Source organism: Chiloscyllium plagiosum, chromosome 35 (genome assembly GCF_004010195.1).
Source record: "Chiloscyllium plagiosum isolate BGI_BamShark_2017 chromosome 35, ASM401019v2, whole genome shotgun sequence".
Lineage (NCBI taxonomy): Eukaryota > Metazoa > Chordata > Chondrichthyes > Orectolobiformes > Hemiscylliidae > Chiloscyllium > Chiloscyllium plagiosum.
Window position 1 is genome coordinate 3,365,117 of NC_057744.1, and position 12,885 is coordinate 3,378,001.

Here is a 12,885-nt window from a genome sequence, read left to right on the forward strand (position 1 = left end):
ACCTTGTCCTGTGCAGGAAAAGGTGGAACTTGTCAATTCGTTGCAGTAAAAGTATAAAGTTGGATTGAATTACTTCGGAGTATCTAAGTTTTGTGAAAAGGTCCAATATAATGAATATTGTCATTTTTCACTGTAAAGTACATTTTCATAGCTCAGCCAAATGTTTCAAACTGTATGAAACAAACTTTTGATTTTTAAATACAAATATGGATATTGAATCTTGAAGGTATTATTGCGCTGGATAATCTTGAATCTTGGAGAACCAGATACACTGAAGTTATTAATAGTTAACCACAGATCTTTCATTTTTTCCCACATGAAATCCACCTGATAAGTTGTTTGTGGCAGTCTAAGTTCATTTATTCATGGGTATTTATTTGATTTCTGGGTGTGTGCAATGTCAGGTGGGCCACCTTTAATGCTGAGAGTTGTCTGGAGTTGGTGGTCATGGGCAGAGAATTACAGTGCTTTGATTTGTTGATATTTGCCCAACACTGAAAAGTGTGTTGCTGGAAAAACGCAGCAGGTCAGGCAGCATCAAAGGAGCAGGAGAATCGACGTTTCGGGCATAAGCCCTTCAGGAACCACCTTCATTCCTGAAGAAGGGCTTATGCCCGAAACGTCGATTCTCCTGTTCCTTTAATGCTGCCTGACCTGCTGCGCTTTTCCAGCAACACATTTTTCAGCTCTGATCTCCAGCATCTGCAGTCCTCACTTTCTCCTACCTGATATTTGCCCAAGCCAAGAATCTGAGATACTTGGGATGTCATGTTCCTTGTTGTTAATGCTGGTTAAACACAGCATGATTAATATGAGAATCCGCAGCACTGTGGAATTAGGGGTGAAATTGATGTCTTTGGAAGTCCAATATTACCATACCATCCCTCAGCTGGGGATTTCTTGATTAGGACTGGGTGACTAAACTGAAAAATGCTTTACTTACTGCACACTGCCCACAAAGCTTAGAGAAAATGGAAAGCTGTTTTAATGACCTGTTCCTATAGTGTTGCAGACTTGTGACAAAGCTTTTTCCTTTGAGCTATGATTATTATTTTAATGTTCCCATTCAGACACAAGAACGTGAAGCAAAAGCAGAAATGCGTCGGAAGGCTAAGGAATTGCAGCAAGCTCGTAGAGATGCAGAAAGGCAAGGCAAGAAAGCTCCTGGCTTTGGTGGGTTTGGCAGTGGAGGAATCTCTAGTAGCTCAGCAGCATCCATGATAACTGATGCCATCATTGAACCAGAAAAGCCCAAGATGACGCCAGCAGTAATGAGGTAAGTTAAAATTTCTAGAATTCGTGAGTTTTCATCCATTTGTCTTCTGAGCTGCTCACTGTATGGTAAGATAGAAAGTTGCATGGATGTGACTGACCTTTGCATTCTTAAAAAAAAAATTGATTTGTTGGGGCACTTCATCAGGTTGAGGACTGTTCATTTCACACACGATACTGTTTTGGTTTATTTATGAAGTGCAGTTCTTTTTCCCATTGACAAGGGAGTAATGATTACCAATTGCATTTTAAAAAATTAAGTTGAAAAAAATAGCAAGCTACCCAGGATTTGAGAGTAAAGAATAGGAACATATTGGTTAGGTGAATCCAAACTTTGGCTTCTAAATCATCTAGCAGAAACAAGCAATCAAGAAAGAATGGGATTTTAACTACTTTGATATGGGCTGATGGAATGACTTGTCAAATAGACACAGTGAATCTTCACTTTGACAGGCAGCATGTAGGAAGGAGCAGGCCTCTGCAAGTCAGTCCATGGGGTTCCAGGCAGTGTTGCAACACTTCAAAACTATGCTGCGCATTACTTTCATTTTCCCCTCATTCATGTCAATTGTACTTAAATATCATAATAGTTTCTTGAACATGCTCAGTGACTGAGCTTTTGGTTTTGTCATGATGGTGCTAACAAATATGGAGGATTATTAAATCTGTCTTCATCCCTCTTCAGTCACTTGCACAGGTCACCTGCTCTCCCTTCTTCTTCCTCTAGCTTTCCAGACAATTTAAAAGAATTTGTATTGAGTGAAATTGTTTTCTTTGTGTTTTGAACTGTTACGTTGGTTAGGATAATTCCGGGTTTGGAGTCTGTTATTCAGCAGTACTGATGTCAGCTGTTTTATTGGCTTTCAGTCTTCCTATGCAGCAAGTTTGCAATGTAAAATGGGTTGTACAGAAGCTAATTTGGCAAAGATCTCTTCTTTTACACTGAAGGTTTCAGAAGAGAGTTATTAAAACTCAGGATGCCTAACTTTACTAAGAACGTTTTTTTTCTAAAGGATTGTATCATCTGTAAAAATTCTGCTTGACGTATTCGTGTCATAAAAGCTGTATATTTTAAAAATTGGGCCATTGGCAGTATGGGTTTCGGACAGACTAGTATGGTTTAAAATTCTGATCTATACCTATGGGCATACTGGCTCATTACAAAAAAAAAGAATCATGAGCAAAGATACCTTTGAAAATGGTTGGATATTGCACATGTCTGGAATTTCTTGATTAAGGAGAAAATGGTGTTTATTGCCTTTAGCGTTCCTTGCCTGTTCATAGTGTCTCTGTTCGATTATTGTTTCTGGATAGCATGAAGAATTGAAGAGTCAGTTAGTTCCTTTGGCTGTTTGAGTTTCTGCATTGTTAGCTGTAATATGTTATAGACCAAACCTGTGTCATTTTAAACTCGTTATCACTTAATTGTGTTCTCTTGTGGATTAAGGGCTGATGCAGCAGGTCTTGCGTGTGAAGCTGGTTTATATATAATCAGGTATGGTTTGCTTCAATTGCTTCAATAATGCATGGGGCGGGGCCCTTCCTGCAGCACCCAGTACGTGGTAGCCTGTTGAGTTGAAGGCCTTTTTTACCCATTATTCTGACTGCTTCTGCTTATCCTGGCTTGATTGTGGTATTGCTGTCTGCATAGTACACCAAAATGTTTATAGATTTTCGTTGGTGCAGATGTATAGTTGGTGTACTGAACCAAGTGTTTTTGGGGAAGTACTGCGTTGTCATGAATGTTAAAAGTTGATGTCTTTTGTTGTATGTGCAAGAACTGGTCCGTTGACATTGGCAAGTGTGAACGTTTTGGCATGTTTTGTGAGTACCTGGTTAATTAATTATTTCTTTAAGCTTGGTTATCTCTCGATATTTAAAGTGTAGGCTTCTCTCTTTGCTCCTTCAGACCTTCTGGTCCAAGCAAGGCCTTAAAACTTGGGGCAAAGGGAAAGGACGTGGATAATTTCGTAGACAAGCTGAAGTTGGAAGGAGAACAGATTAGTTCCTCAACAAAACGTACACCAGAAGCAGCTAAAGTGCTGTCACCACCTGTTAATATAGAAAGGTAAGTGAAAACCTTGTTCTAATATTATAAGAATAATAGTAGTCATAGAGTCATAGTGTTATAGAGATGTACAGCATGGAACCAGACCCTTCAGTCCAACCTGTCCATGCCGACCAGATATCCCAACCCAATCTAGTCCCACCTGCCAGCACCCGACCCACATCCCTCCAAACCCTTCCTATTCATATACCCATCCAAATGCCTCTTAAATGTTGCAATTGTACCAGCCTCCTCCACATCCTCTGGCAGCTCATTCCATACGTGCACCACCCTCTGTGTGAAAAGGTTGCCCCTTGGGTCTCTCTCATATTTTTCCCCCTCACCCTAAACCTATGCCCGCTAGTTCTGGACTTCCCTACCCCAGGGAAAAGACTTTGTCTATTTATCCTATCCATGCCCCTCATAATTTTGTAAACCTCTATAAGGTCACCCTTTAGCCTTTGTCGCTCCAGGGAAAACAGCCCCAGCCTGTTCAACCTCTCCTGATAGCTCAAATCCTCCAATCCTGGCAACATCTTTGTAAATTGTTTCTGAACCCTTTCAAGTTTCACAACATTCTTCCGATAGGAAGGAGACCAGAATTGCACGCAATATTCCAACAGTGGCCTAACCAATGTCCTGTACAACCGCAATATGACCTCCCAACTCCTGTACTCAATACTCTGTCCAATAAAGGAAAGTATACGAAACTCCTTCTTCATTATCCTATCTACCTGCGACTCCACTTTCAAGGAGCTATGAACCTGCACTCCAAGGTCTCTTTGTTCAGCAACACTTCCGAAGACCTTACCATTAAGTGTATAAGTCCTGCTAAGATTTGCTTTCCCAAAATGCAGCACCTCGCATTTATCTGAATTAAACTCCATCGGCCACTTCTCAGCCCGTTGGCCCATCTGGTCCAGATCCTGTTGTAATCTGAGGTAACCCTCTTCGCTGCCCACGACACCTCCAAATTTTGGTGTCATCTGCAAACTTACTAACTGTACCTCTTATGCTTGCAACCAAATCATTTCTGTGAATGACAAAAAGTAGAGGACCCAGCACCGATCCTTGTGGCACTCCACTGGTCACAGGCCTCCAGTCTGAAAAACAACGCTCCACCACCACCCTCTGTCTTCTACCTTTGAGCCAGTTCTGTATCCAAATGGCTAGTTCTCCCTGTATTCCATGAGATCTAACCTTGCTAATCAGTCTCCCATGGGGAACCTTGTTGAACGCCTTACTGAAGTCCATATAGATCACATCTACTGCTCTGCCCTCATCAATCTTCTTTGTTACTTCAAAAAACTCAATCAAGTTTGTGAGACATGATTTCCCACGCACAAAGCCATGTTGACTATCCCTAATCAGTCCTTGCTTTTCCAAATACATGTACATCCTGTCCCTCAGGATTCCCTCCAACAACTTGCCCACCACTGAGCTCAGGCTCATCGGTCTGTTGTTCCCTGGCTTGTCTTTACCGCCCTTAAACAGTGGCACCACGTTTGCCAACCACCAGTTTTCCGGCACCACACCTGTGACTATCGATGATACAAGTATCTCAGCAAGAGGCCCAGCAATCACTTCTCTAACTTCCCTCAGATTCTTGGGTACACCTGATCAGGTCCTGGGGATTTATCCACCTTTAACCGTTTCAAGACATTCAGCACATCCTCCTCTGTAATCTGGACATTTTGCAAGATGTCACCATCTATTTCTAAATACTGATGCAAAATATTCATTTAGTATCTCCCACATTTTCTGTGGCTCCTCACAAAAGCTGTCTTACTGATCTTTGAAGGGCCGTATTCTGTCCCTAGTTACCCTTTTGTCCTTAATATATTTGTAAAAACCCTTTGGATTCACCTTAATTCTATTTGCCAAAGCCATCTCATGTCTCCGTTTTGCCCTCCTGATTTCCCTCTTAAGTATACTCCTACTTCCTTTATAATCTTCTAAGGATTCACTCGATCTATCCTGTCTCTATCTGACATATGCTTCCTTCTTTTTCTTAATCAAACCCTCAATTTCTTTAGTCATTCAGCATTCCCTACGCCTACCAGCCTTCCCTTTCACACTGACACGAGTATACTTTCTCTGGATTCTTGTTATCTCATTTCTGAAGGCTTCCCATTTTCCAGCCGTCCCTTTACCTGCGAACATCTGCCTCTAATCAGCTTTCGAAGGTTCTTGCCTAATACCGTCAAAATTGGCCTTTCTCCAATTTAGAGCTTCACCTTTTAGATCTGGTCTATCCTTTTCCATCACTATATTAAAACAAGTAGAATTATGGTCGCTGGCCCCAAAGTGCTCCCCCACTGACACCTCAGTCACCTCAGCCCTGCCTTATTTCCCAAGAGTAGGTCAAGTTTTGCACCTGCTCTATTAGATACATCCACATACTGAATCAGAAAATTGTCTTGTACACACTTAACAAATTCCTCTCCATCTGAACCTTAACACTATGGCAGTCCCAGTTGATGTTTGGAAAGTTAAAATTCCCTACCATAACTACCCTCTTATTCTTACATATAGCTGAGATTTCCTACAAATATGTTTCTCAACTTCCTTCTGACTATTGGAGGGGGGGGGTCTATAATACAATCCCAATAAGGTGATCAAGCCTTTCTTATTTCTCGGCTCCACCCAAATAACTTCCCTCGATGTATTTCTGGGAATATCCTCCCTCAGCTCAACTGTACTACTATTCCTTATCAAAAATGCCACTCCTCCTCCTCTCTTGCCTCCCTTTCTATCCTTCCTGTAGCATTTGTATCCTGGAACATTAAGCTGCCAGTCCTGCCCATCCCTGAGCCATGTTTCCGTAATTGCTATGATATCCCAGTCCCATGTTCCTAACCATGACCTGAGTTCATCTGCCTTCCCTGTTAGGCCCCTTGCATTGAAATAAATGCAGTTTAATTTATTAGTTCTACCTTGTCCCTGTCTGCCCTGACTGTTTGACTCACTTCTGTTCTCAGCTGTACCTGTCTCAGAGCAATCTCTTTCATCACTATCTCCCTGGGTCCCACCCACCCCCACCTCAACAGTTTAAATCCTCCCAAGCAGTTCTAGCAAATCTCCCTGCCAGTATATTAGTCCCCTTCCAATTTAGGTGCAATCCATCCTCCTTGTACAGGTCACTTCTACCCCAAAAGAGATTCCAATGATCCAAAAATGTGAATCCTTCTCCCATAAACCCACTCCTCAGCCATGTATTCATCTGCTCTATCCTCCTATTCATGCCCTCACTAGCTCGTAGCACTGGGAGTAATCCAGATAATACTACCCTTGAGGACCTCCTTTTTAAATTTCTGCCTAACTCACTGTAATCTCCCTTCAGAATCTTAACCTTTTCCCTTCCAAAGTTGTTGGTTCCAATGTGGACAATGACCTCCTGCTGGCCCCTCTCCCCCGTGAGAACATTCTGCACCCTCTCTGAGACATCCTTGATCCTGGCACCAGGGAAACAGCACATCATTCTGCTTTTTCACTGCTGGCCACAGAAACGTCTGTCTGTACCTCGGACTACAGAATCCCCTAACACAGTTGATCTCTTGGAAGCCAACGTACTCCTCGTTGCATTAGAGCCAGTCTCAATACCAGAAACTTGGCTGTTCATGCTACGTTCCCCTGAGAATCCATCACTCCCTACGTTTTCCAAAACAGCATACCTGCTTGAAATGGGTATATCCACAAAAGACTCCTGCACTAGCTGCCTACCTCTCTTACCCTTCCTGGAGTTAACCCATCTATGTGACTATCTGAGATTTTCCCCCTTTCCTATAAGTGCCATCCATCACATACTGTTGCTGTTGCAAATTCCTCATCGCTTCTATCTGTCTCTCCAACTAATGCACTCGATCTGATAAGATTGCTGTGTTTTCAGATAATCTCCTACCTTGCATCTTAAGGGACTTGAACTAATCCAGAGCTTCAGTGTCTGTACCTTCAGTAGCTACAGATCCTGTTCATGCATCACCCTGTGCTTATTGATCTGTTTTGGCTCCTGTCTCTTCCATGTTTTTAAATTTCTCCTTGGCCTTGCCCTTCCCTATTATAATCTCCTCCAGTCTTACAAACCTGGATCTCTCAGCCCCTTCAATTCTGGTTTCTTCACTCTACCCTGAGAAAGCCATGTGTTCACCTGACTGGGATTCCAAGCTTGGGAAATCTCTCCATCAATGTCTCTGCTTCTTTACCTCTTTTTTTTTTTTTCCTTTTTAAGGTGCACTTAAAGCCTAATTGTTTTGAATTCTCATATTGTCACCTGATCTATTTTTTCCTTGTGTGGTTCACTGTCAAGGATTACTTTCCTAAAGTACTACTTGGGATCTTTTACTACTTTAAAGGACACATGGGATGATTCACACTCCATCTAGAATGTAATGCCTGCTGATTGAGCATATTTCACATGAAATTATTTTAGGACATGTTAATCTTCCATCTGGTGGTGTAGATCTCCAACAAAAATCTACTGCAAGTTAGCAGTTTCTTTTAGAAAGATTGCAGGTTGGCTGATGTGGAAACTGGTAAATTTAGGTAGGAAGTGCTGTTTCAAGTTTGGAATTAGATACACTGGATTTTACTCTTGTAATCATAGAATGGACTGTTGTCTAACTGAAACCATAAATCAGCTAAAGTCGGTCATGACTATTTCTGCTTTTTAATTCATTTGTGGGTGTCACAGGCTGGGCCAGCATTTATTGCTCCATCTTTGTTGTCCTTCTTCCTTGAACCATCACAGTCCATTTGGTGTAGGAACACCCTCAATGCTACTGGGGAGGAAGTGACACGGAAGGAATGGCAATATATTTCCAAATCAGGACAGCGAGTGTCTTGAAGGAAACTTGCAGGTGATGGTGTTCCCATGTGTCTGCTGTCCTTGTACTTCTGGATGGTAGCAGCTCTTGGTTTGGAGGTTTCTGAGTAGTATGGGAGGATTTCTGCGGTACATTTTGCAAACAATGCACATTGCTATGATGGATGTTAAGCTAACTGGCTTGTTGTTTTCTTCCCTTTTTGAACAAAGAAATTATAATTGCTGTCTTCCAATTCAATGGGATTTCCCCTAATCATTTGCATTTTGAAGTGCTAAAATCTACGTGTCTACTATCTCACTTTTTTAAGGCTCTCGGGTGAGGTTTTGTCAAGTACTTGTCAGCCCATAACTTCTGCAACTTACGAAGTAAATTTTACACTATGTTTACACATACATCGGCAGGATTTTGGAGCCAGGAGTAGGTCATTCTGCTCCTTGAGCCCACTGTGCTATTCCATACTATTGTGATTTGATCTGATTGTTATTTAGATCTGCATTTCTGTCTACTGCAAGTAACCTTCCACTCCCTTGTATGTAGAGGATCTGTCCACCTCTGCCTTAAAAATATTCAAGGATTCTACTTTCACCATCTTTTCAGCAAGAGTTCCAAAGATACTCAACTCTTGTAAGATAAGAATCGTCTCATCTTTATTTAAACTGGCAACTCCTGAGTTTTAAACAGTGACCAGTTCCAGATCCTTCCATAAGAGAAAGCATAATCTCAAAGGTACTGGATTCTTTTATTGTTGTCTGCATATGAGCATCATTGGGCACATAGCAATTACTGCCCAAGGCCAGTTTATTTGCAAAGATGAGTTTTCTTTGTCAACCTCTAACTTGTAAGGTTATATCAGAGGGCAGTTTCGGGTTGCATAGAGGCCAGCATGGGTAAGGACAGCACATCAAAGCATAATTTGTAAAGCCGGTTTTCTTTTACTACAATTCAACAACTTCATGGTTAGTCTGAGTGGTTGATGACAGGGACAATAACTGTAGACAGCTGGAAAATATGGTCTATCAGCTTGGCAGAAAGATGGCAAATAAAATTCAACCCAGAATTGGATTGTAAGGCAAAGGATCTCTTAATATGTGGGAAAAGGTGGGGCTTGACTCTCAGTGCAATTTTCCTGGTCGCAGTTGTGACACATTAAAATCTGCCATCTCAAGTAGACGTAAAAGTTTCCATTGCGTTGCTTAAAGATGATCAGAATATTCGTGATGCCCTATTAACCAGAATCTGTAAAAAAATGTTAGTCATTCAACTAATTTCCTCCCTGAAATCTTGCTGTGTTCAAATGAGTTTGTTATTTCAGAAGTAACGAATGGATTTTGAAGAATTTTAGGATGTGATGGACATTATCAGAGCAAGTTCTGTAGCCAGTGGAGTTCCACAGGGATCAATCCTGGGCTTGCAGTTATTTACAATATATAATAATGACTTGGATAAGGGAAGTAAATGTAATATTCCCAAGTTTGTGGGTGATGAAAATAGGCAAGGCAGTTGGTGAGGTTGACATAGTCTGCAGAGGGATATAGACAGAATAAGTGAGTAGGCAAACGCTTGGCCTATGGAATATAATGCAGGAAAATGTGAGATTTTTCAAAAAGAAGAGAGGAACTGAATATAATGAAAAAAGCTGCAGGACAGAGGGCTTTGGGAGTCTTTATACATAAAATACGAAAAGCCAAAATACAATTTCCATTAATAATGTAAACAAATCGAATGTTAGCCTTTTAATTCAAAGTGAATGGAGTATATAAATAGAGAAGTCTTGCTAAAACTGGACAAGGAACCAGTTAGTCTGCTGTTAGAATAATTGTTTTAGTTTCTGTTTGTAAGGAAAGGTATTCTGATGTTGGAGACATTACAAAGAAGGTTTGCTAGGTTGATCCTGGATATGGAAGGATTTCCTTATAAGGAAACTTGAGTTGGTGCTCATTTCAATTTAGAAGAATGGGAGACAACCTACTGAAACATCTAAGATATAGGAACTTGAAAGATCGCTGCTGAAAGGCTTGTTTACCCTTGTCAGAGAGTCTAGAATCAGGGAGCATAATTTGAGTAATGAGTTACCCCATTTAATGTAGAGATGAGAAATTTTTGTTTGAGATTGGTGAATCTATGGAATCCTTTACAGGCTCGTCGTAATCAGTAAAGGAATCCAGGCTTCTAGGAAAAAGTCAGGAAGGTGGTGTTAATTCAATCAGTCATGATGTTGTTGAATAGCAGAGCAGCCTTTATGATCCAAATGGCCTACTCTTGCTCCTATTTGTTATGGTCTAGTTCTCTGCGTCAGTGCTACTTATGATTCTAAAGTAATGAGCTAAATTCCTACTGTCATAATGTGAATGCTTTTCTTGTAACTTTGACAGTGTACACCTGAAAATTGAAGAGAAGATATCACTGACATGTGGTCGGGATGGCGGCTTGCAAAATATGGAGGTACATGGCATGATCATGCTCCGGGTTAGCGATGAAAAACAAGGAAGAATTCGCCTTCAAATAGAGAATGATGACAAAAAAGGAGTTCAGCTACAGGTAAATATAACACCATGTTTATGTGGATGAGCCTTGTTTAAATAAGTTTTGATGAGATGTCATGGACCTGAAACATTAACCCTGTTTCTCTCTATAGATACTGCCTAATGTGAAATTTTCCAACCTTGGTTGTGATCTTTGTCAGCTTTCTAGCATCTACAGTATTTTGCTTTTAAGTTACTTTTACTGGTTAGGGTTGTGTTTTCTTTTAAGAAAGCACTGTTTTTCTCTATCAGACTAGTCAGCTCGCAACCGAGATCTCTCATTGACTGTTGAAGATTAATTCTGAATGCTGGGACTGTCCCATTCAGTATGTTTTGACCACTCATTTTGTTCCTGTTCTGGAGTGCCCCATTTTGTGGGGTTGTATTACCATGTTGAGTCATGAGGTAAGACCCTCTGACATTTCATGTTAACTTAACAGTAATGCATGTCTGTTTTGTTTGTTTGTCATGATTTGGAGATGCCGGTGTTGGACTGGGGTGTACAAAGTTAAAAATCACACAACACCAAGTTATAGTCCAACAGGTTTAATTGGAAGCACACTAGCTTTCGGAGCGCTAATCCTTCAACCACCTGATGAAGGAGGGGCGCTCCGAAAGCTAGTGTGCTTCCAATTAAACCTGTTGGACTATAACCTGGTGTTGTGATTTTTGACTTTGTCTGTTTGTGTTTTTGAAGTTTTAAAAAGTAATTAAAAGTCATCTGCAGTTGAGCGGCTATTCAAATCCCACTTGTATTTATATTTCCAAGATTATGATTACTTTAGGGTTAATACTTTAGGGTCAACTCCCTCCTGTGCAGTTTCTGCTTTAAATAAGGAAGGGAACTGTATGGAGCTATGTGAGGAATTTATAGGGATAGAGAAGCTAAACACAAATCTTGACTCTAGTGCAGATTATGTGCTTGTGATGAGTGTGGTTAGTATTGATATGGCATATTTTAGAGGATAGTGTACCGCTGCAATAGTTTGCCAAGTAGTGTAGGATACTGAAGACTTATTTAACACACAGATGCATGCCGACAAAAGATATTGTAGCAAATAAACAGAGATACTTTACTCAATCTTAAATTATGATCAACCAAAGGTGCATTTTATTCTGAAATGTCAGCAAATAGGATCAGTCAGCTTAGTGCAGTGATTAGTTCCAATAATTTTTTGGTCTACTTGAATTAACATCACTCTCCATAGTTTTGAGTAGTTTTGTTTTAAATTTATGGGAGGTGAGAGTTGCAGACCAAAGTAGTTTCTTTCCCTAATTGCCCTTGAGCCAACTGAGATGGCTCGCTGTGCTATTTCAAAGACTAATTAAGAGTTGACCAAATTGTGGGTCTGGAGTCACACGGATTAGATCAGCAGACAGCATTCCTAAAGAATATTGGTGAACCATTAGTTGTTTTTTAATGGCAAGCCAGTAGTTTCGTGGTTACCATTGCTGTTTGCTTTATTCTACATTTATTTAGTTAATTGAAATTAATTTTCACATCTGTACAGTGGGATTTGAATTCTTGTTTCTGTATTACTGGTCTGAGCCTGGATTACTAGTCTGGTACCATGATTACTGTTACCATAGCTATGAGCTGTCCTTCCTGTCGTCTTCGTATGTACTTTATTCCTGCTTTTAAAAATTTGCAGTGGGTAAAGTTCGAGCTGCATAACTTCTGAGTCGGAAATGAAGGTGACCTAGTTCCAGACTAAACCCTAGTTTGTTCTGTCTTTGTCTCCAGACTCACCCAAATGTGGATAAGAAACTTTTCACGACAGAATCTTTGATTGGCCTAAAGAACCCAGAGAAATCCTTTCCACTGAATAATGATGTTGGAGTCCTGAAGTGGAGGTTGCAAACTAACGACGACGCCTTTATTCCCCTTGCCAGTAAGTTCTTCAACTTGTGCAGGCAATGAGCAATTTGGGTATCTTACATCGTTGCAAGCGTAATTGTACAAAGTTGTTCCAGAAGTTATGACTTAAATGGCTGTGGCAAGTGTGTCTAAATGTGAATTTTTTTTTTCTGTTGCTCTCATTGAGCACATGGGGTGTTTTGCTGTATTAAACCTGTTGTACCATAAGTGAACTTGGTCAACAATGCCATTCTGAGAACTAAAATTAGAGACATTCACCCTTGACCTTTTAAACCTTGGTAAAAATTCAGTCACGCTTATTACTCAAAACTATTCAAAGTTAACCACAGTGATAAATGCAAT

At 40.6% G+C, this 12,885-nt stretch overlaps 1 protein-coding gene across 1 annotated transcript in view; it reads left to right on the top strand.

Annotated features, from left to right (window-relative positions):
• Window positions 1–12,885, top strand: part of LOC122540581 (coatomer subunit delta) — a 43,381-nt gene that overhangs the window by 25,563 nt on the left and 4,933 nt on the right. The window contains exons 4-7 of the mRNA XM_043676460.1: window positions 1,071–1,276; window positions 3,182–3,340; window positions 10,515–10,680; window positions 12,409–12,556. Coding sequence (XP_043532395.1) covers window positions 1,071–1,276; window positions 3,182–3,340; window positions 10,515–10,680; window positions 12,409–12,556 — 679 coding nt within the window. The remainder of the gene's footprint in view (window positions 1–1,070; window positions 1,277–3,181; window positions 3,341–10,514; window positions 10,681–12,408; window positions 12,557–12,885) is intronic.